Here is a 25,777-nt window from a genome sequence, read left to right as displayed (position 1 = left end):
AACATCTACAAGAACATTATTAAAGATAATAACGTCAATATCAAAGACAACAATAATATTGCAGCTTCTGAAGTTGTTTAATCTATATATATATATATATATTTTTTTTTTTTAATCAGATTACTAGTTTAAACTAATACAGCATTCCTTTATATATATATATATATATGTATATATAAAAAATACAATATCGTGGTGTAAGTGCAGTTGTGTTATGCAGCAGTTATGGTGGCATGAGTAAAAGTCCTGTCTGTTTATGTTTTGATAAATGCCTTCAAACTTTCACATTGACACTGATTCTAGACCTGCCTGGAGATTGCAGGGACATGTAATTTATATACTGCAGTAAATTACAAAAAGGGGACATATCAATGACATACTGTATATAGCCACTCTGTCCTGCACACATAACCTTTATGTTATTACATGAGGTATATTGGCAAGAACAGTAGAGTTCTTGACTTCCCTGTCTGAGATATTTTTACTTGTGGTTCTTTGCTACACAAGTAAAAATTTCCATTCTTAGCTGGAAATATCCAGAATTTCCGGTCCTCAACAGAGTGTTGCAAGTTAGAAATAAATGATTGTGCTTCCCCCTAGTGGTCAGGGGTTGTACTCCCTTTCAGCACCTCCATTATGTTTACCCACAAGATTCAGCCTTTCACACTTTTTCATTAGCATGCAGTCACCAACAAATACATCAATGGTACACATAACTAGAGCAGAGACCTGACTTTGACGAAAAACAAGGAAATCTTATTAATGTAAAAGTTTATTTCAAATACTGACAAAAATCCTCTCATCTACTCCCATACAACTGAAACGTTCCAAGTACCCCTGTACTTTCTGAAGTCTTAAAATCATTCCTGTGTTCTCTAGTCATCCTCTTTATCATGTAAACCCTTATTTTTTTTTTCTTGGAAGCAAGGGTGCCTCTGATTTCCCTGCAGTTATCTTGGGCCAGGATGAAATATACTAATTATGCAATAAGAGAACACAAGAAAAAAACAAAACAAAAAAACATTTACTTGCAAAACAACAAGAAAACGCATAAGGTAAAAGCAGCACAAAAGTACTTCAGAGCACACAGCCTGTCATTTCTTTTTACATTCTGGCACGTGTTTATCATAGCTGAACGAGAGACACCCTGTGTGCTGGGTTTGAAACATACCCTGCTATTTCCTCTCGTTGAACTGCTCTGTGCAAAGCCAAACATCAAGTAGCATTCAAGAACTCCTGTCCACTGTGGTTTCATAGAACATGTTGTAGCTTATTCACCCATTTCTTTTCTTATTAAAGCAGGAAACTGTAGGCTTTCAAACACAATGTGATGCTAAATGGTCTGTTCATCTCAATCAAAGTGACATAAAGTGTTCCAGACTTTTCTTTTAGGCTCTGACCGGACCAAAAGTTGGATCAAATTCAGCAATGCACCATTAAAATTTAGTGATAGAACTTACATTGAGGTTTACCACAGTCTCAACTGAATGGACTTTCCACAGGAGCTATAGGACTCTGAAACAGAGATACTCGGGGAGAAGAGAGTTGGACTGGTAGAATCAAGAGGACAGGTGTTCTTTACAGGGTATCATCTCTTAGATTTGTCTTTGACTGATACAGCAGCATTTACACATATTTTCATATGATACAGATTCACATAGTCTCTGCAATTCACTAAGATAGAGCAGAAGTAGTGTTAAACTGAAAGGAGAGAGGAACCATTGAATCAGAAAATAGCTCAGGCTATGAAAGAGTGAAAAGCAGGTGGGAAACAACACAAAAATCCCTTCCTGTTGAAGTCTATTTACAATGGCTGGAACAGAGAAAAGCAGTGCATTCATTCAACACCATAACAAGCACATACGTACAGGTCAGTTCTCTTTCGCACACTGCAAATTTGACACATTTTAAAGTCTCAATGAAAAACAAGTGAGGTTGAGAATGTGATGGTGCATGCACCCTATCACCTAGCCTACATGGTGGAGTGTGCGTTTGTGAAGGTTCCCTGAAGCAGTATTATACAAGGAGGCTGATTCTCAGTGAGCGCCGGCATCCAATTCCGATTGTTGAATGTGTGGACGGCACGCGTTCAAAGTCTGCAGAGTTGTTGATCACACCATTCACCTCTTTCTGAGGTCGAACCACATTAACAGGTTGGACTAGAGAGCAGAGCATGGGCTCACACTTTGCCCCCTCACCATGTGTTAAAAAATCTCTCTCTGCTTTGCCAAGTGTTGGAGTGAGCGTATCCTGTAGGCACGCAGTGTCTCACTTTAAGCCTGTGATGACGGTCTTGGGAGCTGGGCTGACACCTGTGGTTATCAGGTTGCCTGCTGTTTACCCTCTGACACCCCTGAGATCAAAGATCAGTCTATGTAGTGTGTCAGTTTGGGAAGAAAAAACAACGTCCTAAGGGGCGCTGGTAGTAGAAGTAGGTCTATACTCCAGCTAAGGTTTTTGGGAAGTAAACTAGTAGTATTCTTTTATTAAAAGTAGTGTTTCACCTGCCAAACAGGGCAAGATGTCAAGGGAACCACTATGTCTGACTGTGATATATATTGTGAAAGTGTTAAAACACTGAGAAAACAATCTCCCACAAGCTTTAGCAAGCAGCTAGAATAAGAATAATTCTTTTGGTCTGTCCCAAATGTCTGAAAACAATTTTCACTGCACATGTGCGATTGTAGGACACATCTATGAAGGCTAAGACTGTAGTTGCTTTGTCTTTTTAATGGGACTTTTGTGATCGATATATCAGTCGTGTCAAAATGTATGTGTTCATGTGTGACACTGAAATGCTAACTTTTAGCAGTGTTTAGCTCTGTGTTTGAAAGCAACTTGTCTGGATGGTGGACGCATCACTTTTCATACCTCCATGACATCCAAACACGATGTGAGCCAGACCAGCTTGGGCTGCAGTCTGCCTCATCACATCACAATGAGAGCCAGATGATTAGATGGTGACATCTAACTGTCACATTGGAAAGAGAAGCCCGCTAGCTGCAGTGTGAAATTTAGCTCAGTTGGTAAAGCATAGAATTTCCAAGCCAGAAATCCCAGGATATAATCCAAAGTGAGCATGTTCGCTGGTCAGGTCCTCAAAGCGCCAAGCTTATCACAAATTGCGTGCTCATTTGAGTATTATTTACAGAAGAATATACTCTATGCATGGTGCTTCAATCCCCCCACAAATCTTTTAGGCTCATAGTAAACACACGTCTTGATGCAACTCAACAGCAACCAAACTAAGACCAAACTCAGAGACTGGCAGGGTTCCCAGCCATTACAAATAATACAAGGATATACTCAGCTGGCTCTCACCCCGGGCCCCTAACTGGAGCGTGTGTACATGGATTGTCAGTACAGCAAACAGGAAAGGAAGGAAGGAAGTGTGACTGTGGACGTTTGAGGGCTTCGTGTGTTTGTTTTGATACTTCCTATCACTAAGCAGATGCCCCACTCCCGTTAAACAAATGTTAAATTTCTTTTTTTGTTACATGTTACAATCATGCAGCATATTTAGAGAGAACAGGAGCAAAGGGAGTCAAGAATTAAAGCAACATGAGCAGAGAGAGGGAGAAATAAAAAAAGCTGCGTTTCAAATCCCTGTTTGGCTGAGCTGCAGCAGATGACCTCCAGTTTTGTTCAACGAAAAGTGACCGAAGGATGAGATGAAAGGAAGCCTCCATTCACTTCCCCCATTTCCCAATATGGTGTCAGTGAATGCTAAAGAACTCTCAAGCTAAGCAGCTGCCCCTAACTGATTTGGTATGCAAGCAATTATTCACATACATCTTCCAACCCCTCCCGCCGAAGCCAGCCACCGGGATAGATAGAGAACATAGAGTTCAAAGAACGCGCTGCGATCATGGTTCCTAACTCCCTTACACACATTATTTTGGTGTCATTTAGGATGCAAAAAAAGAACAAAGCATACTATACAGACTACAAAGTGCATTAACTCACCCCATCCAACCCCTGCCCGATGACACACACACCTACTGTGATGCATCTTGGAACGCCGAAAACCAAGATATAAGGGAGGCGGTAGAGCAGAGTGCGCAGAGGGGGCAGAGCTGTGCGTGGTGGGAAGGCAGAGAAGGCTGTGACCTCATGGGCCGTCTAAACCTGCATCCCTCCCACCCCGCCCCACCCACATACAAGCAAATGGAGTTTTAACTTATACAACTCTGCCCGACATGTTAAAGCCAGTGGTGCCTGGGGATGAAAAGGGAAGAGAGGGGAGAGGGTGGGCATATTGGGGGCATGGGTGAGGAAGAGGGACGTTTGCTGGGAGCCCCAGGGGGGTGAGGGTGCTTCTAGAATGGTGGAGGCTAGCCGGCTAGCTTGCTGGTCACCAAGGAGGACTTCCTCTGCGGCAGATCCTGCGGCGTGGGAATGTGGTCGCCAGTTACCAGGTTCTTGTCGGGCCCCGCCACGGGAAGCTGCTTGTTCTTCATCTTGGCTTTGGCCATGTTGTAGTCGCCCGAGTCGAAGTACTTTTGCTGCGTGATAAAAGAGATAAGAGGTTCTCATAGCTTCAGAAACACACCTCTTACTGATTTCAGTTAAGCAAAGAAAACAAGCTGTAGGTTTCATCAAAGACAACATGGATTTGACGTATGAATGTCTGTCTTAAAACGATACTCACATGCCCATATGTACATTGAAAGTTAAAAGTCCCTGCAATTACTCCTCCTGTCCATACATTTTATTTTATTTTTTCCACAATCAGTATGGGCTGGAATAAATTATTACAGCGAGAGAATTGTATTAAGATAGACTTGAAAACATTTGTAACCTACTCTTTTAACACCAAAAGATAAAAAGGTTCTTGCACTGAGCAGATTCAATCACCCAAAAAAAAGAAAAACTCCTCTTTTTGATATCATCAGTCTCTGATGATGTTCATCTTTTGATTAAGTACCGCAATTTACTTTTTGGCTTTCCCCTCAGCCTGCCTCAACAACTCCTACTCCTAGTCAGTGATTTCCCAGAATGACTTTCAACAATCTCCAGAGGTGGAAGCTCTCTGTAACATATACAGTACGTGTAGGTGGAGAGAGCAACAGTTTTTCCAGATGAGGAAAAGTGAGAGAGGAGAGAGAGAGAGAGAGCAATGCCTTTGTGTGCTTTGTCCTGCTGTTCAAATTACAAATAAAAATAATCAGTTGAACAGGCTGTCGTATTTCACATGCCACCAATGTGGCTGCACTGCACTCTGGTCTACTGAGGTTCAGTCGGTAGAGAAATTATTATTCTCTCGGCTTCAGTGGATTTAGCCCTGTAGGATTGTTGAATGGACTACGAAGCTCTAGATAGAGGCCCTTGCTCTTTGGTTGTGAACAAACCTACTAGAAACATCTTAATAAGATGTCTATATGAGGTGAGTTATCTGCTTTTACATTCTTCAAGGTGATTTTTCAGTGACAGCGATGTGTTGGAGCTTGACTGATCAGAGTACAGAAATCTGCTTGACCAGATAGCTGAAATACTTCTTCAGTTTGGTTTAGAATTCACACCAAATGCAGCATGTTATGCATGAGCAGGTAGGGATTCATGGTTTACTGACAGAAACATGCCTGCTGTGGGAATCAAATCTGTTTTTAAGTTTTTAATGAGACACAATCCTGTGTCCTCACTGTTCTCATCTCCGACCATGTCGTGGTCACAGTCACCTACCCCTTTCTGTAGTCTCTTCATCAGGAAGTCTGAGCCTCCGGGCTTCTGGCCCAGGCCGGGGTACTTGGCCTTCAGCTTGGCCTCCTCTGCCTTCACAGGGTTTGCATTCTTCTCCTGGGAGTCCTGTGGAGACAAGAACAAACAGACATAAACACGCTTTCTTTGCAGAAAACAGGGCCCCCAAAAGTGTCAGCTGATACATCTTTAAGAAAATTTAAGCACAACTGGAACAGCTGCTTATGTGACAGGCACTAATTTACGATCACCCTGCAATTCCAAAAATGCTGCTGCTGATACTAAAACACTGCAGTCAAGTCTACTGTGATAAACAGGGCCACTTCAGTCTTCCGAAATACTGAAATCCTCTGCTGTGAATAGGGCTAAAATCTATCACAATGACTAGTGGGAACTGAGAGATACTTTATGATAGCATGAGTCACAGCATGAACGTTCTTCTATTACAGTCTCTCATATCATCATCATGCCTGAGAGGAAATAACTCAAAAGGAGGACAAAGCTTGGTACAAACAGAAATCTAAAAAAATAGGTCTAAATGATTTTTAGAAGCTTACATTGATAAGAAACAACGTAAGCCCTCTTTAGGAATCATGATCCTACAGGAGCATCACGTATGCATCTGTTAAAGCTTAAGCTAGTCGATGAAGAATGAACTCTGACCCTCACAAGTCCATACAAGTCCTCTTCAGCAAATCTCCTTTTGTTAAACTATCACTGTAAAGAAATAAAGTATTCCACATTAGAGAACTTTAAGCAATTCCATTATGAAACTTCCCTTTAAGCATGATACGCAAGCAGAGTGTTGTTTATTGCTAAATCACAAGTTCTTACATGCTGTTATTTTCAGTTAATGTGGACATAACAAACTTGTTTCTTTTGCTTCATGTGGGGTCACTGCCATAAATAACATTCACAGTAAAAATCATGATTCCCTGTTTTCTGTTAATTCTGTGACTTCATTGGTCATCAACTAGATAACAGGCTACGTGTTTTTTAGAAAAATTCTGGGAACTGAGGTCAAGAAACAATAACTTGACAACACTTTCCGGTTCTTACGACACCAGGACAGGGTTACAGCAGCCTGAGGTGACAATTTGAGTAGACAATGCAAGTATTTGGGCTGTTGCCACTGACTAACACTGGCCGAACTGGTCAGATACTTGACATTCAAGTCTTTGTCAGGCAAATATTGGGGCCAGTAATTTGGGCCACCAAGGCACACCCTGTTTGTGCACATAGTGTGAAGCAAGTGTTTTGACTGCACTATCTCAGGTAAGAGTAGGTGTAAAGTACACACAGGACTACAGCGGACAAACACCATAGGCCATTTATGCACTCCCTGCACATATACCTGGAGCGTGTAACACGCAGCATAGACCTACTTCCACTATGTAGTCAGGACAGGGCACTCAGCCTGCAAAGCTTGTTGGGGCAGGGATAAAACGTGTCTCAGGACACAGACGCCGATGAACAGACTCCCCTTAGAAGGAGGGGGGACGTGTGGCACCGAGTGTGCTGATTCACTTGGGTCCATGACGAGAAATTTATGAGCTACTATATTCGGCGCCAATGCAGGGAAACTGCAGAATCCAACAACCCATTCTTTGTGTACCCTCTAGATCGGTTTTAAAGTATTTGGGGCAGAACTGTGGAAAAACCCTTGAAGCTAGCTTCAAGCTAGCTTCTTTGACCCGACATTTCTTCCACACTATTCAACCATATGATTTGACCATATCCTTGTTCTGGTGCCTCATTGAAGCGGTGTCACACTTCAATGGGTGAAAGATTATTCAACAGGACTGGTAAGCAAATTGAAAAATTTTAGCTATCTAATGCATAATTTTGTACACAAATCTTCATGATACATTTGGTATATTCACAAACGTATTAACAATATTTCAAAATATAAATAAAGTGCGTTTAAGCAGTGAGTGATTTAGTGATTTAAATTCGACAGTAACTACATTAGTAATGTTGTGTTTGTCAAAACACTTAACACAATTACCATTCACTGCAACTAAACGTCTTAAGGTGTCAGCACACATCCAAGCAGAAGTCTGAATTTGAAACTTCTAACCTGCTGTGCAGGTGCATGTTATGGCTGGGCTTTATTTCAATATTTATCATTCATCAACCATCATTATATATTATATATTATAACAATACCTCTAGTTTGCTTTGAATCACTGTGCATTCCAGTAAGATGGCAACCAAACATCATGACACGTTTTTGTATGTTATATATATAATATTGTGATTTCTACAATATTACACATCAACAATCTGCAGGCTTTGGCAGCTGAGAAAAACAAATCACAACAAATGCATATTCTGACCCATACTGATGTCTACGGATGTTTGATAAAGCATTGATTAAGTGTTGAAGTAATTGCACATCACTGCACCGTTGTTGTGGCACTGTATGGAAATGCGGAAGCACTGTCACACTGCAGTTGTTGTCACTGTTAGGAGAAGACCATCAGGAATCTCAAACCATGTGGCAGTCAGGACGAAGAGTTCTGGTTAGCTTCTCCAATGCATGCGTGCTGAGTGAAATCACCAAGTTATGTCTTTATTTGGAGACTGTCGGCCCTACATGGCACATTTTGAGACCCTCCAGGACAGACCAATGAGGCCCGAGCTGCTGTGGACTCGCCAGCCAATGACACAAGGCAAGGGACAAAACAAAGTGACACACTGGCAAGGTGCTATGAAAGGTGGGACTGCTACGATAAAACCACTTTCAGCACGCCGAGAAGCTTATCACAGCTCTACATGTCTTCCAGGAGTCCTCCCCTGCCTTGGTGCAGCGCTGAGCACACTCACTTCACTTGTGCTAGCTGATGTTAGCCACTTCTAGCTAGCATGCTCGGTGGTTAGCCAACAACATCAAGACAGCAGTCAGAAACCCACCTGTTTTTCGTCCTCGTAGTCCACCTGAGTGTCCGAGTCCAGGTTTTCTGTCGACATTGTGTGAGTGTGATAGACAAGCAAGTGTCACGTTTGCCAGACAATTCAAAGAGATGAATATACGAGGTACCGTTTGATGTACCTGTACTGAATCTAATCCTCCTTTTCTGGACACGACTGCTCCCCAACAAAAATGGCGTAACGAGATGTGACATCACCACCAGAGGGGTTTCCTACTTGTGGTTGACATATACAGTAACCAATGGACGAGCAGTAATGGTCCACATTGAGCCAATGGGATGCCACTAACGGCGCCGTTCTCTGTGATTGACAGCCCGCCGGCCAATGATTTTATAAAATGGAGACTGGGGGCGATGCGGGGGCCGCACTGCATCAACACAAAGCACCTGACAGCACAAAAGATATATTATCATGCAACATGATGGTTTGTAATTTAATACAGTCTGTGTTATATTGGTGAATGGATACAACAAAACCAAAAGTTTAACGAGAGGATCGGCTGCCATCTTTGTCATTATTATTATATTTTTCCTTTGCAGTACACCAGGACAAGCTCCCTGCTCTGTGATTGGCTACTCCTGAGCGTCAGTCAAACAATTAGCGGGAACGTCTGATTGTGCTGTAGTGTTGTTTTGGTAAAATAATCTTTTATTGTTGCCATGTAAGTACAAACTCGTTGTCAACAGGCTAGATTACTAACAATACAAAGAGACAGCAATCTTAGTGTGGCAGGAACTGTTTTAGCAGGCGGCTATCAAAATGTAACAGGATAATTAGCTAGCTAACGTTAAACATGGTACTAAACTAGCTAAAGCAATCTTGTAGGACATGTTGGCCCTACTCACATACTTTCTCTCTGTTCTTTACAGCTTTTAGTTTGTGGTCTCTCACTAATGCAATGGCATGTGTACAACAACTGAGAGCTTCACAGGTAAAATTACTCTAGACTGACTAGCGTTAGCTAATGTAGATCCACTGTTTTGTGATGCTGCAAACACAGTTAGCTGGTTAGCTAGGGTCAAAATTATACAGTGTTATTTTAACTATTCTGTGTCAAGTATTTGTTATTGTAACCACATTTACTCATGTAACTACAATTTTGAGGTCGCTACTTGCCATTCAATTTTATGCTACTGCATACCTCTTTTGTAAAAGGTCTATCCACCACCAGGACCATATAATTAATTTCTCACATGTTTTATTTACGTTAGACTTCAGAGAGACAATATTACATCACAATTTGTACAAATTGGCAGGTTTTCACTGAAATGACTATGTTATGAAATATGTTGTAGGCCCACTCATTCAAATGCAGCTGTTGGCTGATTTGTAGTGTTTGTGTTATGTGTGATGAGTAAGCAGTACTCAGTATGTGATTAATATTTGCTCATGCAGGACACTCAGCTGTTGCCTAATCAGGTTCTCTCAGAGCAGCAGTCCTTGGTTGTTATAAAGAAGCTTCTGGCCATCGCAGTGTCTGGCATCACATACCTCCGGGGCCTTTTTCCCGAGAAAGCCTATGGGAGCAAATATGTAGAAGGTTAGATTACACATGGAAACTTATTTGTCTGCACCTCACAGTAGCTATCAAGGTCAATTTACTGTTTGGAAATATTTATTTTTACCATCCCTTTTTTCTTCCCTCAGATCAGAAAGTGATGATCCTTAGAGAGGAGCGCAGCTGTCCAGGTGCTAGTCAGATTGTCCAATGGTAAATAACAAAAACTTGACACTTGCTGGAAACCAGCATTTTGATGTTTTTTCGCCATTTTTTGTACATGGACATAATTCCTGTTGATGTTTGGATGAGTCATAACATGGAATAGGCTGGGGGATATTGACAGAATTAAATGTGACCATCTTTAAGGAGGGTGAACAGTAACAGTTAACGTTACGACGATGACTTAGGGCTCACTCTGATCTTGTTAAACAATGTATTGTATGTGGGAACATGTTGGAGGATATGTGACCCTGATAATTAGATGCGTGTTTTGTAACTTCTTCCAGGATGCAGGGATGCTTTGAGGCCATCCAGAAGAAGTATGTAAGTCATATTCAATGTTTTCTGTTTGTCAGAACATTTGTTATGTCATTATGAAATAGATTTAATGAAATGATGGATTAGATTAACATAGCCAGCAGAGTATGTCCTCATTCACATTTTTTTCTGTTGTCTTTTCATAACAAATGTGGTCAAAGTTATTGTTATTTTTCCCCCACCAGCTGCGGACAGTTATTATGTCTGTAAGTATTTTGTTAATCTTCTTATGTGTGGTCTTTCTGAATATTTAATTGCGATAAACACATCGGGGTGAGTAGCCTGCTTGGGAAAGTCACAGCAGCAAAGAGATAAGCAGGCAAATACTAAGAACTTAGACTATACTCACTTTTTGAGAGTTCTTTTTGAGCTGATGTGTAGCATTTAGTCTTTTCTTTAAGGTCTGAAAGAAAGAAAAATCCAGAAACATCATGGTGCTGATGTTTTGTCCATTTTTCCCTTGTTTAGATCTACACTGACCCAGAGAACCCCCAGGTAATGTGCAGGTTGTGCTCTTGCCCTTGTTAATGTTGATAACAGATAACTAGCTATTTGTATGATACAGGTATCTCATTAACAGCACCTGTCTTGTCTTGTCTTTCAGAAAGTGACTGAGTTTTACCAGTTTAGGATCCAGTACACTGTAAAAGGAGCACAGATGGACTTTGAAAGGTGGGATTTTTTTAACCTGACACTTATGAGACACTGAATAAAGCTCATATCAATGCAGGAAACAAACAAAAGGAAAATGCAAGTAGGAATCATCTCTAAATTCTGTCTAATAGTGAATTAATTAACCCATTTAAAATAAAAAATTCTTTGCATCATTTAATACACATTTCAACAGGTGCCAGCATGCCATGTTTGATATAGTATGTTTGGAAACTTGGAAGCATCTACTAAAGCTATAGGTTAAAATAAACTTAAAGGTAAAATATTTAATTCAGCGACTTGTAGTTGCAGCAACACTGTGCTTCAGCAGCATTTAACAGGCGGAGTGTTAAAAGTCAGGTAGTTTCATTCTCTCCGGTCATAAACAGGCCCCTGCCACCTGAGCACCTGTAAAATGTGGCGGCACTCTGTAATCCAACATCCACAGAGGCTGGTTCACCTCAGAATACACCAAACTCCTTAATATATTTGACCAGTTACCATAATTGTTACCTGTGACTGAAAGAGTCACATTTAAGCAGTACTGGCCTGATGGTTTGTGTTTACTTCTCATCCTGCCTCCTTTCTCCATCAGCAACAACAACAACAACAACAACAACAACAACAAGTTGTCGATGTCATGCGGCAACACCAAGAAGGCCAGCATCTTGCTGGTGAGGAAGCTCTACACTCTGATGCAGAACCTGGGTCCTCTGCCAGACAACGTCTGCCTCAACATGAAGCTGGCTTACTATGACAATGGTAACACAGACAAGCCCACCATAATTAAGATACCCACACAATTCCAGCATAAATTAAATTAAGCAAAATATGTTAAAGCTTTATGCATGTTTTTTACACATTATTCCAATGACTCACAGTGTGGTGCTACATGTAGGTGATTTAGATTTTCTCCAAAACTTGTCAAAGCTGCAGTTTATAACCTATTTGCAAATTTTCTTCACATTTTCAGATTTTACATACACTGCCCATTTTTATTTTGATAATTTTGAGACTTCTCCTGTTGTTTGTTTATCACAAAGATCCACAAAATATTTTGATGAGATTCACAAGGCTGACCTCCATGTGGCTGCATAGTTATCGGTCTTTGATTTAAAATGTCAGGCTGTAGAGTCAAGTAATTCTGCATGTTCAGTACAGGAAACATTAAAGCTTACGCTCAGCAGGCCACACCACAATACATACTTGCCTCTTTTAAATTCTTTGTTTGTAACATCAGGCACAGCACTGATCAGAGTGTGAAGAAATGAGCTAGAATGAGAAAGTGTGTGTAAACAGGGTTTGGATTTATCAGCCTGTAGAACTGATACATGAGCAGCCATGCTGTCTCTTTCTTGTTTAGGTTTTGTTTGTATGTGTCTCACTGTTTGTTTATCTGTTTGTCTGTTTTCCAGTCACACCTCAGGACTACCAGCCGCCGGGCTTCAAGGAGGCTGACGGCGACACTATGGAGTTTGAGAAGGAGCCGGTCAAACTCACCATGGGCGAGGTGGTCACTCCCTTCCACTCTCTGAAGTTGGACATGGCCACAGAGAGACAGAGACTGGAGCAGGTGAATGACAGGAAGCTTGAGACAGAGGGACAGAATTAAAATGTTAAACATCACTTGAAGTAGGCAGTGAGGCATTGTAAAACCTTTCATATGTGCTCTAATGAATATGTTGGAACTTCTTAACTCCTTATTCCTCTTTGGCCCTTGTCTCCTACTCAGAAAGGTTCACTGCAGTCAGCACTTTCAGGAGTTGATTTTTGATTGACAGCTATGCATGTTTCTAAATGTCTGCAGGTGGAGGAGAGTGTTCATGTGACGGAGAAGTGGGTTCTGAAGGTGGAGGAGGAGGGTGTCCTGTCGCAGGTCAGCACACAGACTCAGACATGAAGCTTGTTTACACTCAGCGGGACAAAGTGATGACTGTAATCAAATAATCATGAAAGAGCTTAAAAACACCAATAAATGGTGACCCAAATAAGTTTGGGAATTTAAGATGTAATGCTTCTTAACTCTCAAATAAGATGATATTATTGTGTGTTTAGTTTTATTTTTTTACATCAAATTCATCACCATTTTTCCACCAGGTTATTTTTGCTTTTAGGAAATGTACTCTATAATGTAACACCTTTAAGATCCGTGTCACATTTTTATGTAAAAGGTGTCAAAGACTGTGTGCAATGTGTAGAAGAGCTTCGGTATTGACACATGAATTGGGAAATGGCTAAATGTTGCAAATGCAAGTGAGGCTACAGGTCAGACGTGTGAGTCAGTGTGTGTGTTATCAAAAGCAGTTGGCTGTTGTGGTCAGTGTGTTGAAATTGTGTGATCATGGTGGTCAGATAACATGTTTTAATCTTTAGAGTCATGTGATTGAAGACGGGGAGAAGTCTGACAACAAGAACACAGACTTGGACAAAACTGGTAAATCCTCCTCCCATTTCATTTCGACTGTGTACATAATAACTTTTCCAGGGCTCAGTTTGGTCAGTCTGGTTTGTGTTCTATAATGTCTCCAGAATGCATGCAGGAAATAACTGCAGGTGTTCAGGAGATGAAAACATTTGAAAGTTTTTCATTCTATAAATCACTGTGTGAGTGAAAAAATTGAATTTCCCCAAGCAGATTAATAAAGTAGTTCTTTTTCTTCTTCTTCTTCTTGTAGGCTGGTAGATGTGGTGAACTGTATAAAAGGGATGTAATAGGGTATCATCAGCAGATCCTTAAAAAGTATGACAGTGTCATAAAGCGTGGTAACTGAAGGCCTCACTTGGGGTTGAATATCTTTAAAAATAAAACCCAGGTCTTTGTTGTTGATTTGACATCATTTTACCCTGAGTTGTGATTTTCGTGATGTTTTGATGGTTAAAACTCTCATACGTAAACCTTCAAGTTTACTGTTTGCTGTCCTCATTATCCAGAAAGAATAATTCAGATTATTGGACAAGACTATGTAAACATCGCTGTTTTTGTTTTCATGAACTCAAGAGATCCAGATGAGCTGTCATGAGAAGATCAAGAGTTGTGAGGAAGCCGCAGAGGTAGGTGTGACATGAACTGCACTGACCTCAACGCATTGAGAGCATGTTACACTAAATACTTTCAGAAGGCAAAATGTATACATTAAAATGCGCACTTGATTCATCGTTCTTCCCTGTCAAGTGGAAATTGATCGCGAGGAATCAAAACGTAAAAGAAGGAGCAATGTGCCTCGTGCAAAAAAAAAAAGTGGAAGATGTGAAAAGGGGAATAATGCTTTTGTTAAGAAGTGGAAGGCCAGTTGTTGTCTGTCACTGTGCGTCTGGGCAAACTGGGGATCCATCCCTTCTGTTCAAGAGCATTTTGAAGAAAGTATTCAACAACAAATTAATTGCATTCAGAGTTTCTTTTTTTGGTTGGTGCAGAGACACTTGAAATGCGAAGAAAATATTTTCATAGCTGGTTCAACGATTGATGTAAATGTCTTTCAACAGTTATTTTGATTGATCATTTAAAAAAAGATATTAAGGGTTTCTTAGCAGTCAGAATGACTGCAGGCTCTGTGTAAACATGAAGCAAAGGGCCACTTAGAGTGCACTTAATGGTCTGTGGCGTTACGGAGCATCTGTCCCCTCTCAGATGGACACTCTGGTGAAGAAGACCTCCGACATGGAGGTGGGCCTGAGGAGGACCAGGAGTGGACGGATCATCAAGTCCACTACGGTCAGTCAGCCACTCAGAGCTCAAAAGCCACCTATTCTCTCTTTACACTGTTACAGCTAGGTGACCTGAGACCCCTTCAATCTGAAAAGCATGTTTGTTCTCTGGGGTTAAGTCTCTTTGTTAAGTAACCAATCAGCAGGTTTGATCTCTCAATGACTGAGCATAGGTTAGCCAATTAGGACCCATAATGCTCTTTTGAGTTTGCTGTGTTTTGACCTAAAAGTAAGAGGTTGTTTCTTTGAGGCAGTGATTATTTTATAGATGGGGTAAGCCAGACATCTTAAGTAGGCTCTCCATAATTAAGTATGAGCTCACTCAGGTTATTATAAACCGTTTAGGGTGTTTATACGCATTGACCTATGCAACTGGGCGATTTGAGTATTTTGTATGTAAACGTAGCCACTGTGGTCGAAGTTAGAGCAGATGCAAAAAGTGAGTATGCTACTTCAAAAACACTGCTCCACTTATTGTAGGAATGTGCCGTTTGTTGTAGAAAACTGTCCATTTGTCAAAGTTTAAGAAATAAATGATTTATTGAATATGAAAAATGTGGATAAAATGATAATAAATCATCAAATAACAAAAAAAGAGAAGCTCATTAACACAGCAGATATTCTCTCTTTCGACTGCTTTGGTGTGTGTGTGTGTGCGTGTGCGTGTGTGTGTGTGTGTGTGTGTGTGTGTGTGTGTGTGTGGACAGGAGACAAACCTGACTGTGAACAACAAGAAGCCGACGACTGTAAAGGACAAAGTGGTGAGAAACTCGTCCTTACAATGTTTATAAACTCTATAAATATAAATATAAAGCTGTAAATGCAGCTAGAAAATAATAAAGTTATGTAAGAGCTACAATATGTGCCTGCGGCCCCGGATCACTTCATTCAACATGCAGCATTTGTATATGTTGGGAAAAAGACTTTTTTAGCTGTACTTTTACATAAAAAGCAGTTCTACAGAAGGTTCAGGATACATTTTGAAATGGAAAATGCGTAGGAACCCTGTTTCTTTCACAGATGAGTCAACACTGCTCAGAGTGGGATGTTGTCTGTCAGTAGACACATACGATTCTGTGGTTGACTTCTTTGTCAACTGCGTGTTTCTTCTGCTGCTCTCAGGTTTGTCAGTATGACATCCCCCACAGCCAGGAAACTCCGTCCACCTCGGCGCCTAACAAGAAACGCAAATTCAGCGAGCCCAAAGAGCGCTTCTGAGCTCACACCCCGCTGCCAACACAGCAGCTCTGCTGGATTGATTTACAGTGACGTTTTTTTAAGTTTCAATTTTGAACACAAGCTACGTAGCTGTTTTTTTTAAAGGGAGCTCCACTATTTATTTTAATGTTCAAATGTAAAATGTGGACAATTTATATATTTTCAGTTAGAATACTGATGAACAAATGTATTCAGGAACACATTTAAGTCGACTTTGAATGGTTGTGTTTGTTTTACTGTTACCATTCTGAGGGTTTCATACTTGAATAAAATACATAAATGCATCCAGTGTCGTCTGGTGTCGCAGTTTATGACTCAAGTCAAGTCGTGATTTATAGTGTGTATTATCAAAGTACTCTGAGGAGCAACACAAGGCATGTCAGGCAGAGTGAGAAGGTAAAGACTATCTCCTTTCTTTTTTTTATCTTTCCCTTCATTATCATTTTATTGTGATATGTATGTTACATGTATATATATATTTGTGTGCTGTCTTTTTGTTTAATATGGCCCTGTGCTCTCAAATAAAGTGATAATTGATAAGCCACACAGTCATAATGCTCAGCAGCTGCTTCCATCAGCATTTAGACGCTGTCAGGCACCTGTGCTTGCTTCTTGGTTTGTAAAAAGGAGATACAGTCGTCTTCTACAGTCGAAAGATTTAACAGTTTCAGCTTCCTGCCAGTAAAAACCTCCTGCTCTGCTGCTGGGATAGAAAATTCAACTTCGCCTGTCTCTTGGAAAAACAAACCTCCATCTTTGAATAGACCCAGAAATGCCACCATTTGCATGTGAGGTGCTTTTAATGAAGCTGTTAAGTGAAAGTGGATTATATCTGTACACAGTGACCTTTGGGCCCAGATAAGGGCCCATCAGCAGCCTCCCGCCTGGCAAGCTGTGTGTTTTTAATCTCCTATTGTTTTTCCCAGAGAGAGGGACATTTGCTGATAGACTGCCTTAACCCACTGCGGATCAATACTGCAGGAAGCCTTTGTGATGCATATCCAAGCAGCCCCCACCTCGCTGTGTCTGCAGCAGGCCAGAGGGGGGAGAGAAAGAGAGACTCCATCAAATCAGCCCTCACTTCCTAACTCGGGCATTGTCTTGGCCACCGCATTTATTTCATTGTCTCTGTGTTTTTTATGGGTATTTCTGATAACAGAGAAGCGTAAAGCAGAATGGACTGGGAAATCCATGGTGGACAATACCCACACACCAGCACATTGACGCGCTTTATGAGCTGTGAAATGAATCAGGGTTGCCCAACCTCACAGCCCGACTCCGGTGGCATTTTTCAACACTTTTTATTATTTTGACAGCAGGGGGTTCTGTGAGTATTGATAAGTGATGAAATGCAGCTCTGCAGGTCTATTCATGTATTGTAGATAACCAGGATCTCTGCTATAGACATTATAACAGCACTCACAAAAATGAACCGTGGAATAGCGCCCAAAAGGCAAAATGTGTCCAGTGGCATGGACGATAAGTAGAAATGTACACTTGAAAATAAACATATTGAGAAGTTGTCTCGTCTCGCACCCAGAGGAGTGTCACCCTTTGAGATCAGACTTGAATATGGACCGATTTCAATCACATCTTAGTTGAAAATGAAAAAACAACACAAGAACATGTTTTAAGGGTAGACCAGTGTTCTTGTCAAAGCACGTTCCAAATATCTAATAATGGAGGGGGGGGAAGGAATCTAAATTGCAATTTTATTTCGCGTCCACCCTCAATCCTTCACTCAGATCCTGGGACTCTACATCATTTCTGTACACACACGTCTCCCAGAAATGAATTCTGAAATTAAATTCAGGGACACACGTCCAGCGGCCAGTGTTAACAGATCAATCAGCTGGCCAAACAGCAGGAGGGGCCCGCCGGACGCCTCTGTAGACCAATCAGAAATCTGGGTTCGGCCTGTCTGAGTCGATAGCTTAGGTCCAGGGCCGCCTGGGTACGGTCAAGGTAAGACACACTGACAGACTGATGGACAGACAGCCGCAGTCCATCCCAGGGCTCCATATAGATTAAAGCCAGCTTCTGTGAGCCTATAGTCGCGGTGCGGTGATTGTGCCTGCAGGGCCAAAAGACCCCAAGGGGGGGCTGGGCTTTACAGCAGGAGGGGGAGGAGCGAGGGATGGAGTGGACATCCAGCCCAGGGACCGTGACCCCTTTGACCTTGCCAGAAGGGCAGCAAATGTTTCCGAGCTGATTAGCGCTTCCCCAGCAGAGTACCCCGCTTACTGTTAACCCTTTGGAATCAGATAGCGGGCGGAGGTGTTGGAGGAAATCCAGAAAATATGTCATTCAAATATTTTGTGGAAACAAATACAATGAGATTAAAACAAGCATTTAGTGAATCCAGATCTTTTAATACACACCTGAAATGATTGAACGTTCTCATATTGTTGAATACACTATAAAACTATAAAATAGACATTAAAACACATGAAACTACCCAAATAGGTAAAATGTGTATCCATCTCAACCATCACTAATATTTGTCCAATAATATAACATTTAATAATATAACATTCTGAAACCGTCCATTCTGCCTGATGAGTACTGATGCACATTTTGCAGATAAAGTAAGGCTTTATCTGCAAAGGATAAAGTTTTTTTGTATACCACCTTTAAATTCAAAGTGCTGTACATAAGACATAAAAAGGCATTAAAACAAGCTATAAAAGAAACACACGCTGAAATCAAAAGACATGTATGATACACTATGTTGTAAAAAGGAGTCAAATATAATAGATAAAAATGAGCAAAAAATTTGATAAAACAAATGAGACGGAAGAATAAAAATACAGTGCAGTTACAGTGCAATGCAAAATATGAATGAATGGTTTCAAATTGAATTTGATAAAAGGCTAGAATCAAAAGAACTGACAGTTGTAGGCCTCCAAATACTTCTGTAGTTAAGTACATTTTGACCGCAGGACTTTTACTTGTCGTGGAGTATTTGTACACTGAGAGTAAGAACCGTAGTGTAACAGCAGTGGGTGAATTTAGAAGCAGTAGTGAAATATCCTGAACAACCACAAGGTGGCGATAAGTAGCCATGGAATGAGCTGGAAGAATGAGGCCCTCGTAGAGAACTCCTGCTGCCTTGTGTCATGACAGAAAAGCATCTTCTCTCTCACGCACGCCTTAATCAGCTCGTACAGTCGGCCTCCATACTGTACACAATTTAAAAAGCATGAGATCCTACTAAACAGCCAACACGAGGCTATTCAACTTGTCTTTTGAGAGACACTGCAGCGGAGTCAACAGTATTGATCCGAATAAGGAATGATAAAAGGGAGGGAGGCCGAGAGCAGGTGGTAGTGGGCCAGCAGATTCAGGGATTTAGTCGCTCACCGGGTATGTATGGTCAGCGCTGCCGAGCGGCGAGGGGACCAATACCTACTCGAAACAGATGCTCAAAGCAATGGGATGTGCCCCCATTGTGATCAGAGTGGACAGCTGAATTGTTTACCACCAAAGGGCCCTTTTCTTCAGCGGCAGGCCCACGCACAATGGGGCCCCCACCGCACTGACACACTGAGGGCTTCTGCAGGGGGAAGCAGGGGAGGGTGGGGTGCGTGTGCATCGAGGGATAGGGGGTTTATAGGGTGAGCCTCTGTCCGTACCCCCTTTTTTCTTTCTCTGTGCTCAGATGGACCTCTCTGCGCCCCCCCCCATCTCCTCCACAAAGTCCCCCTAAAGCTACCGGAGGGCAGGGGTTTAAATGTCACGCTTGGCCATCAGAGCGCCCAGCCCCCGGCTCGTGTCTCCTGGGGGAAGCACGCCAAGAGACAGGGAGAGGGAGAGAGAAAAGCTAAGGGGAGGGAGACACTTGCCCTTGCCCCATTGTCCATTACGATAGGCATGAGCTGCTAACTGACTCCAAATCAAGTGTATCCTCTCGCCACGCGCCCTAGCCTTGTCCTGCTCTTGCTCAAACACAAAGGGCCTCTGTGTTTTTGTTTTTTCAGCCATCCATAGGTGAATAGCAGCTTTGGTCATGGTATGTTTGACAGAGCAGCTTAAAGGAGGCTGCAGAGTCCAAATTCAGCTGGCCACCGGGCTGAATGATAAACAGTTTGTCATCCAGAGACGCTCGCGGTCCGTCCACATTGCACTCTGGTGAGCTCTTACATGACAAAAATCAATGCTAACTTTTTGCGTTCAGTCACATAAGAGGGACTTCAAAACGGGGAAAGCGTGCAGAGGGGGGATGAGGTGTGGGGTGACAAAGTGTCAAGCTGAAATACAAGTACAGGACGAAATATATACGAGCTGCCGGCCAACTTTATCCCAGCCCAAGGTCCTGGCCCATACTTAACCCACCCACAAGATTGAGTGTTTTATGTATCTATTTGTTCTAAATAGTGGCACACTTGACCTTGAGTCAAGATGTGTGTGCTTGCAGCCTGGCCCGGGAATCATCCCTCCTGTCAGGGACGGGAGGGAGTGACCTTGAACCACCGAGGCGCAGGCGTAGCTGAGTGCACAAACTCATTTAACTCCTGGGTTTGTTATCGACATGCTGTAATCGTTAACATTATGGATGATGAATAACTACTGACTGCCGTATACCTGTGCAATACGTCGCCGTGCCACGCAGACCGGGGCAGGCTGGGGGCTGGCAAAGGCAGACGTGCCGTGCTGATGGTCAGGTGACTGGAGGGCCACATCACTTAGACTTGTTTTTCCACCCAATCACAGCAACAACTCATCAAGAGTGCCAGCAAAGCACACTGAGGTGCTTAAGGACATAGATCACTTCTTTTCGGAGGTTTTTTTTTTAGCACACATACCTCTATGTGTACTCAGGAACACTTAACCTTCCAGCATCAGCTGTTCAGGCATCTGCAGTGGATTTTTTTTTTTCTCTGACTCTGTATTGATCGTTGCAAATGGGTGAATTTACTGTAGTTTCTGGAAAACACAGAAAACGGACAAAGAAATTATTATGGTCAACATTGCCAGAGCTGGAGGCATGAATTTTAAATTTTAGGTTTTTAACACTAAAGCAAGTGAATTAGTGGTTAAGTATTCATGAAATAATTTGTGAGAGGGGCAGAGAATAAGCGCTAAAATGTGGGGATATTTTTCTTGTGCTCCAGTTCTCTGTTATAGTACACTGAGGGCTCTATTAACAATGAAGTTATCTTATCAGTTTCCCTTTATTTTAGTAGTTTCTTTTTGAGCTGGAGTGATAACATAATGGCCCTTTTGGAACTAATCTCAGGGACTGTAAAAGTCCCTCTGTGCACTCTTGTTTCCACTGCATCTGAGGAGCTGTAAAGATTAGGAAGGTTAGTCCGATACTGGATTGAGATGCAATTTATTAGATTGGTGGGAACTTCAAATCAATAAATAAGCATTTTAAATAGAATAACGCGCCCCCGACCACTGTCTTAACAACAAGCGATACTTCAAACAGAAGTCAAATTTATGTCGTCCTGATTCTTCAGATTTCAGCTGTAAGAGCTCGGAAGAATTAGAATGAAATTGAAAGGAATATCAGGAAAGAGCATCGAGATAGGCAACTGTTCAGTTTTCACTTCTGTGTCTTGTAAGTAATCAATAATGCCTCTCTCTCCTGTGATATGGTATTGATACTCTGGCATGGGTGTTGCTAAAGGTTCTCTTGTGATACAAAGGCGGTGGTCTTTCCCTCTTTTACTCCAGACAATTGAACCTTAAACTTTTTGGAGTTCAACCTTTAGAAACTTGCTTGTTTTAGACTGAAGCTCCTGAAAACCTGGCTTCAAATCTTACAGATACTCTCCAGACATGATTTAAGACATCTAAAATTCTCTGCTCCAAATACTAATATGTGTCTGACATGATTTCTTTTAGTTAAAATTTCTTATAATTAGATCTTCCTCATTGAAAAATCCAGGTTTTGTCAGGTTTTTACATCACATGTGTTGTGATACCACAAAGTCCTGCTGGTACAGATTTAGAGAAACTTCCCCGTTCAGCAGATGAACGTAAAGTCAGCCTTCTAGTCTCAAACTCTGCACATGCGTAACTCTGCAACATCAAAGTGAAGAAACAATTAGCAAAACACATTTTTGAGTGGAGGAGGATTTTACGTCGCTGTAACATTAAATAAGTTCGAGAACAACTTTGTCAGGTATAAATTAATAATAGTTTGACACTCAGAAATGTGTTTCATCAGCACTGATTTGACAGATTTGACATACTGTGTGGTCTCCTCCGCAGCATAAGGAACCTGATAGATATCATGGAGCGTGTAAACACCAAATCAGAGCTCCTTTCACTTCAAACCAGTGACAAGCACAGAAAAAATAAAACAGGGATCTTGTGTCAAATAACCAATATGGTTCTTACTTTAGAAGGTCATGATGAAGCCCATCTTTTATAGTAAGAAACAGATATAGAAAATACATTTTAAGGGCCCTTAATTTATGCGTCTTAATAACAATCAAGTCACTGCCTCTTAGTACACACTTAGTCTATATTAATGGTGAAAATGAAAGCTTATTATCAGGCGGTAATAATTATGATTATTGTGTGATGGTTGTCTTGCAATATATCACAAATGACAGAATCACATGTATGGAACAACTATATTTATCATGGGCAAAATCTTTTCATATTGTGTGAGCCCTAATAATTACTGCAGATTTGTTTTTGTGTGCACACAAGCTACAAACATGTAGACACAACAGATGCATCACCCACCAAAATGAAATAAAAAAGCACTACATGATGCAATACCTTAGCCAAGTAAATAAAACAGGACTGAAACTCTGAAAAAGAGCATCTGTCAGAATCAACATACAGTGAAATTCTAAAACCAGGTCACTGCAGTCTGGCAGCCTTTCACTTGCCTAGAAGTTTGCAACAGCATTGAATGTACATTTCATATACAGTAACACAGAGTTTCCAGACCAGGTCTTTGGTTTGACCACATACACAATCTGCCGGAGGGGAGAAGAAGTTTGGTAGGTTTTCCTCTCTCTCTGACAGCCTTGGGAGTTTGACTTCTGCCCTGCCAGTGTTTTCCTCCTCTCCAGGCTTTGCGGGCTTTTCATCTCACCAAGGTGCAAGGGCAGCCACTTCTCTCCTCTCCCAGCCCCTTCCTCCCATCCAGCATGCACATACACATGCGGATTTCCATTTTAGCTATAGCACGAGATTAGCAGCTCCACCACCCCAAGGCTGGCTTAAGACACGAGGGCAGACATCCAGCAGTGTTGGTGGGATGCATGCGGGGGAGAAGATCCCCGAAGACTTGTTTAAGGCCGCTGTGGATTCTATGGATGAATCCTCAAAACGCACACGTGGTTGTTTAGGATGAGCTGTGTTGTGTCAATTTGTTGTCAACTTGATGGCCTCATCTATAGCTAGCTCTGCACTGCAGGGAAAAAGACATATTTATTTGGCCAGTGACATCATTTTGGTTTGATAAAGTTTAACCTCTTGAACCCACAGCTAGCTTTTGCTCCTTTTATTTCTAGGCTTGCGTCATAGTTACTACACTACCTGCTATGTATTGTTATTGTAAGGAAAGATGTGGCAACTCAAAAATCCTATTATTTGGCATTTGGTGCTATAGGTTTTCTAGGAAATGTATTTTTCCACAGGGGTTATATTTCTGTAAACGGCGGAGGCTATCACTGCTGATGATACCTTCTACTTCCTCTAATCATTCTGAATGAACTGGGACAGACAACACATCACTTCCTCCACCAAATGTTTCTTGTACTGCTTATATAGTGGTATCTAGTTTTCTGCCTGCAATGTAGGTGGATCCAATTTAATTTGCGGTGGTCCAGCACTGAAATTACATTTTAAAAAATTACTCAGCATCATCCTTATCCAGAGTCTGTGTCCCTGTTACTCTGGATCCACAGAACATGCTGTCAACAGTTTTAATAGGGAATATTTCTTCAGTAGCACTTTCTTTAAGCACCACAAACAACATTTATTTTACATGCACTGGTGTGTGTGTTGCTGAAAATCTTCAAAGGGGATATCTCAAAACTTCAGTAAATAAAACCAAAACTGTATGCTTGTATAGACACTGATATAGGTCGGTTCAAAATATTTGAATATTTGCTTACTTAGCGCTCACTAAGTCGCTTTTGAGTTATAGCCATTTCTCCGAGAATGATGCGCAGTTCTACTTTAAATACAGACCAAAACCTGTAAACATCATATATGTTTTGACAAGATCTTGACAGAGCTCAATAGGCTTACATGTAGGCCTACATTAGCCAAACCACAATGGCAGGACATCAGGCCATTTGACCACAAACCTCCAACAAGCCCATCAGACGGATCAGGCGTCCTGTGGCAATAGCGCCCGTTACAACTGACCCGTAACATGTGGCCCAACTACAACTAAATTGTGGCTGAATTATTGATACAGTGGCGTCGGCCGCTTTGCAAGTGGGGGCATGAAAGGGAGCCAACATGGGAATGGTCTGCTAATTTTATATGGGAGCCTCAGGGCACATTCCTCCCAGTGAAGACCAAACATATTGACATATGTGTGTAGGGGGAGAGACTGTATATAATATCAGCCTGGTGCTGAAGGAGAAGAATGGACAATGTGACTCTCCGTATAGACCGGACCTCTCAAGTCCACACGAGTTGTGTTAGTTTTCTGTAAATATGGCCGTACAATCTGAGAATGTGAACGCTGAGATGATGCATGTATGGAGAGCTTGGCAGGTTGGAGTAAAAAAGTATGCAACATCCTTTTCTCTTTTGCTCTCTAGATCGCTCCCCTGGAATCATTACAGCTAAACTGTCTATTTCACATTCATTTGTCAGTGTAATATCAATACTGTACAGAGAAATGTTGAGATGAATTGTGATGTATGGGATCAAGTCGTTTAGAAGGGTAGACCAGGGGGGTGGGGGCTGTTTGTAGTTGAGCCAAGGTTGTTGACCATCAGTGAGCTGGCAGGCTAATTTCTCCAGAAGTGTCCAAAAGCCTTTGTGTCCTCAGTGCACTTTTATTTCCACCTCTCTTGGAATTGTGATGACCGTGCCTCGGGGCGACAGAGACACCTTGAGGAGTGCCCACCTTTAAATCCGCTGCTCCATGACTTCAACCATGACCCCTCGCTGGAGGGATCCCTCAGGCGAGATTTAAACGAGCTCCCCCAGGTCTGCAGCGGCTCCTCTATTCACGTCCCGTTTTTAAAGACATGAATTGACCCTCTCTGATGGTTGATTGTAAAATGTATTTGAATTAAAAAGAGAAGTTTTGGATAAATTGATATAAAAAACGTACATATGTGAGTAAATGTGCCGTGACATGTATTTATAAACAGTGTGCCAGAGAGAAGAAAAGGGCTGATTTTGGACAGATGGACAGAAGGAATGCTGAGGGCCCCTGCACCCCCCCTTTTCCTTTTCTTTCTTTCTTTCTTTCTTTAATTTTCTTTTTCTTTCTTTCTTTCCACCCTCATCTATAAAATAGAAGGGAATCCCAGTGCTCAAAATATAAAAACACCTTTACTGTATTTACATGTCATCAGACTCCAGGCGTTTTAT

The 25,777-nt window shown here is 41.6% G+C and overlaps 2 protein-coding genes across 2 annotated transcripts; one reads left to right on the top strand and one right to left on the bottom strand.

The window, feature by feature from the left end:
- Positions 1 to 754: 754 nt before the first annotated feature.
- ensab (endosulfine alpha b) lies at positions 755 to 8,794 on the bottom strand. Its single transcript, XM_070911943.1, has 3 exons — positions 8,614 to 8,794; positions 5,683 to 5,805; positions 755 to 4,505 (listed from the first exon to the last, which is right to left on the bottom strand). Exons 1-3 carry the CDS (start codon positions 8,668 to 8,670, stop codon positions 4,335 to 4,337), a joined length of 351 nt encoding a protein of 116 aa, XP_070768044.1. The 5' UTR covers positions 8,671 to 8,794; the 3' UTR covers positions 755 to 4,334.
- On the top strand, positions 8,267 to 16,243 carry hormad1 (HORMA domain containing 1). Its single transcript, XM_070911942.1, has 16 exons — positions 8,267 to 8,372; positions 9,501 to 9,562; positions 10,027 to 10,171; positions 10,279 to 10,342; positions 10,639 to 10,675; positions 10,855 to 10,875; positions 11,138 to 11,164; positions 11,274 to 11,341; positions 11,916 to 12,082; positions 12,736 to 12,893; positions 13,128 to 13,196; positions 13,694 to 13,754; positions 14,319 to 14,371; positions 14,949 to 15,032; positions 15,733 to 15,786; positions 16,148 to 16,243. The coding sequence occupies exons 1-16, from the start codon at positions 8,267 to 8,269 to the stop codon at positions 16,241 to 16,243; spliced, it is 1,272 nt and encodes a 423-aa protein (XP_070768043.1).
- The last annotated feature ends 9,534 nt before the right edge of the window (positions 16,244 to 25,777 follow it).

This window comes from Enoplosus armatus, chromosome 9 (assembly GCF_043641665.1).
Source record: "Enoplosus armatus isolate fEnoArm2 chromosome 9, fEnoArm2.hap1, whole genome shotgun sequence".
In the NCBI taxonomy this organism is placed as follows: Eukaryota; Metazoa; Chordata; class Actinopteri; order Centrarchiformes; family Enoplosidae; genus Enoplosus; species Enoplosus armatus.
The sequence above is the reverse complement of the archived record's forward strand: the minus strand, read 5'-3'. Positions and strand labels throughout refer to the sequence as shown.

What these genes read in the sequence shown, in the direction of transcription:
- ensab (XM_070911943.1), bottom strand. Translation starts at nt 8,670, where the DNA reads ATGTCGACAGAAAACCTGGACTCGGACACTCAGGTGGACTACGAGGAC. An exon ending in ACTACGAGGACGAAAAACAG is followed by an intron (nt 5,806 to 8,613) that starts GTGGGTTTCTGA and finishes TTGTCTCCACAG; the next exon opens with GACTCCCAGGAGAAGAATGC. An exon ending in TGAAGAGACTACAGAAAGGG is followed by an intron (nt 4,506 to 5,682) that starts GTAGGTGACTGT and finishes TTTATCACGCAG; the next exon opens with CAAAAGTACTTCGACTCGGG.
- hormad1 (XM_070911942.1), top strand. Translation starts at nt 8,267, where the DNA reads ATGTCTTTATTTGGAGACTGTCGGCCCTACATGGCACATTTTGAGACC. An exon ending in TCGCCAGCCAATGACACAAG is followed by an intron (nt 8,373 to 9,500) that starts GCAAGGGACAAA and finishes TGTTCTTTACAG; the next exon opens with CTTTTAGTTTGTGGTCTCTC. An exon ending in CGACTGTAAAGGACAAAGTG is followed by an intron (nt 15,787 to 16,147) that starts GTGAGAAACTCG and finishes TGCTGCTCTCAG; the next exon opens with GTTTGTCAGTATGACATCCC.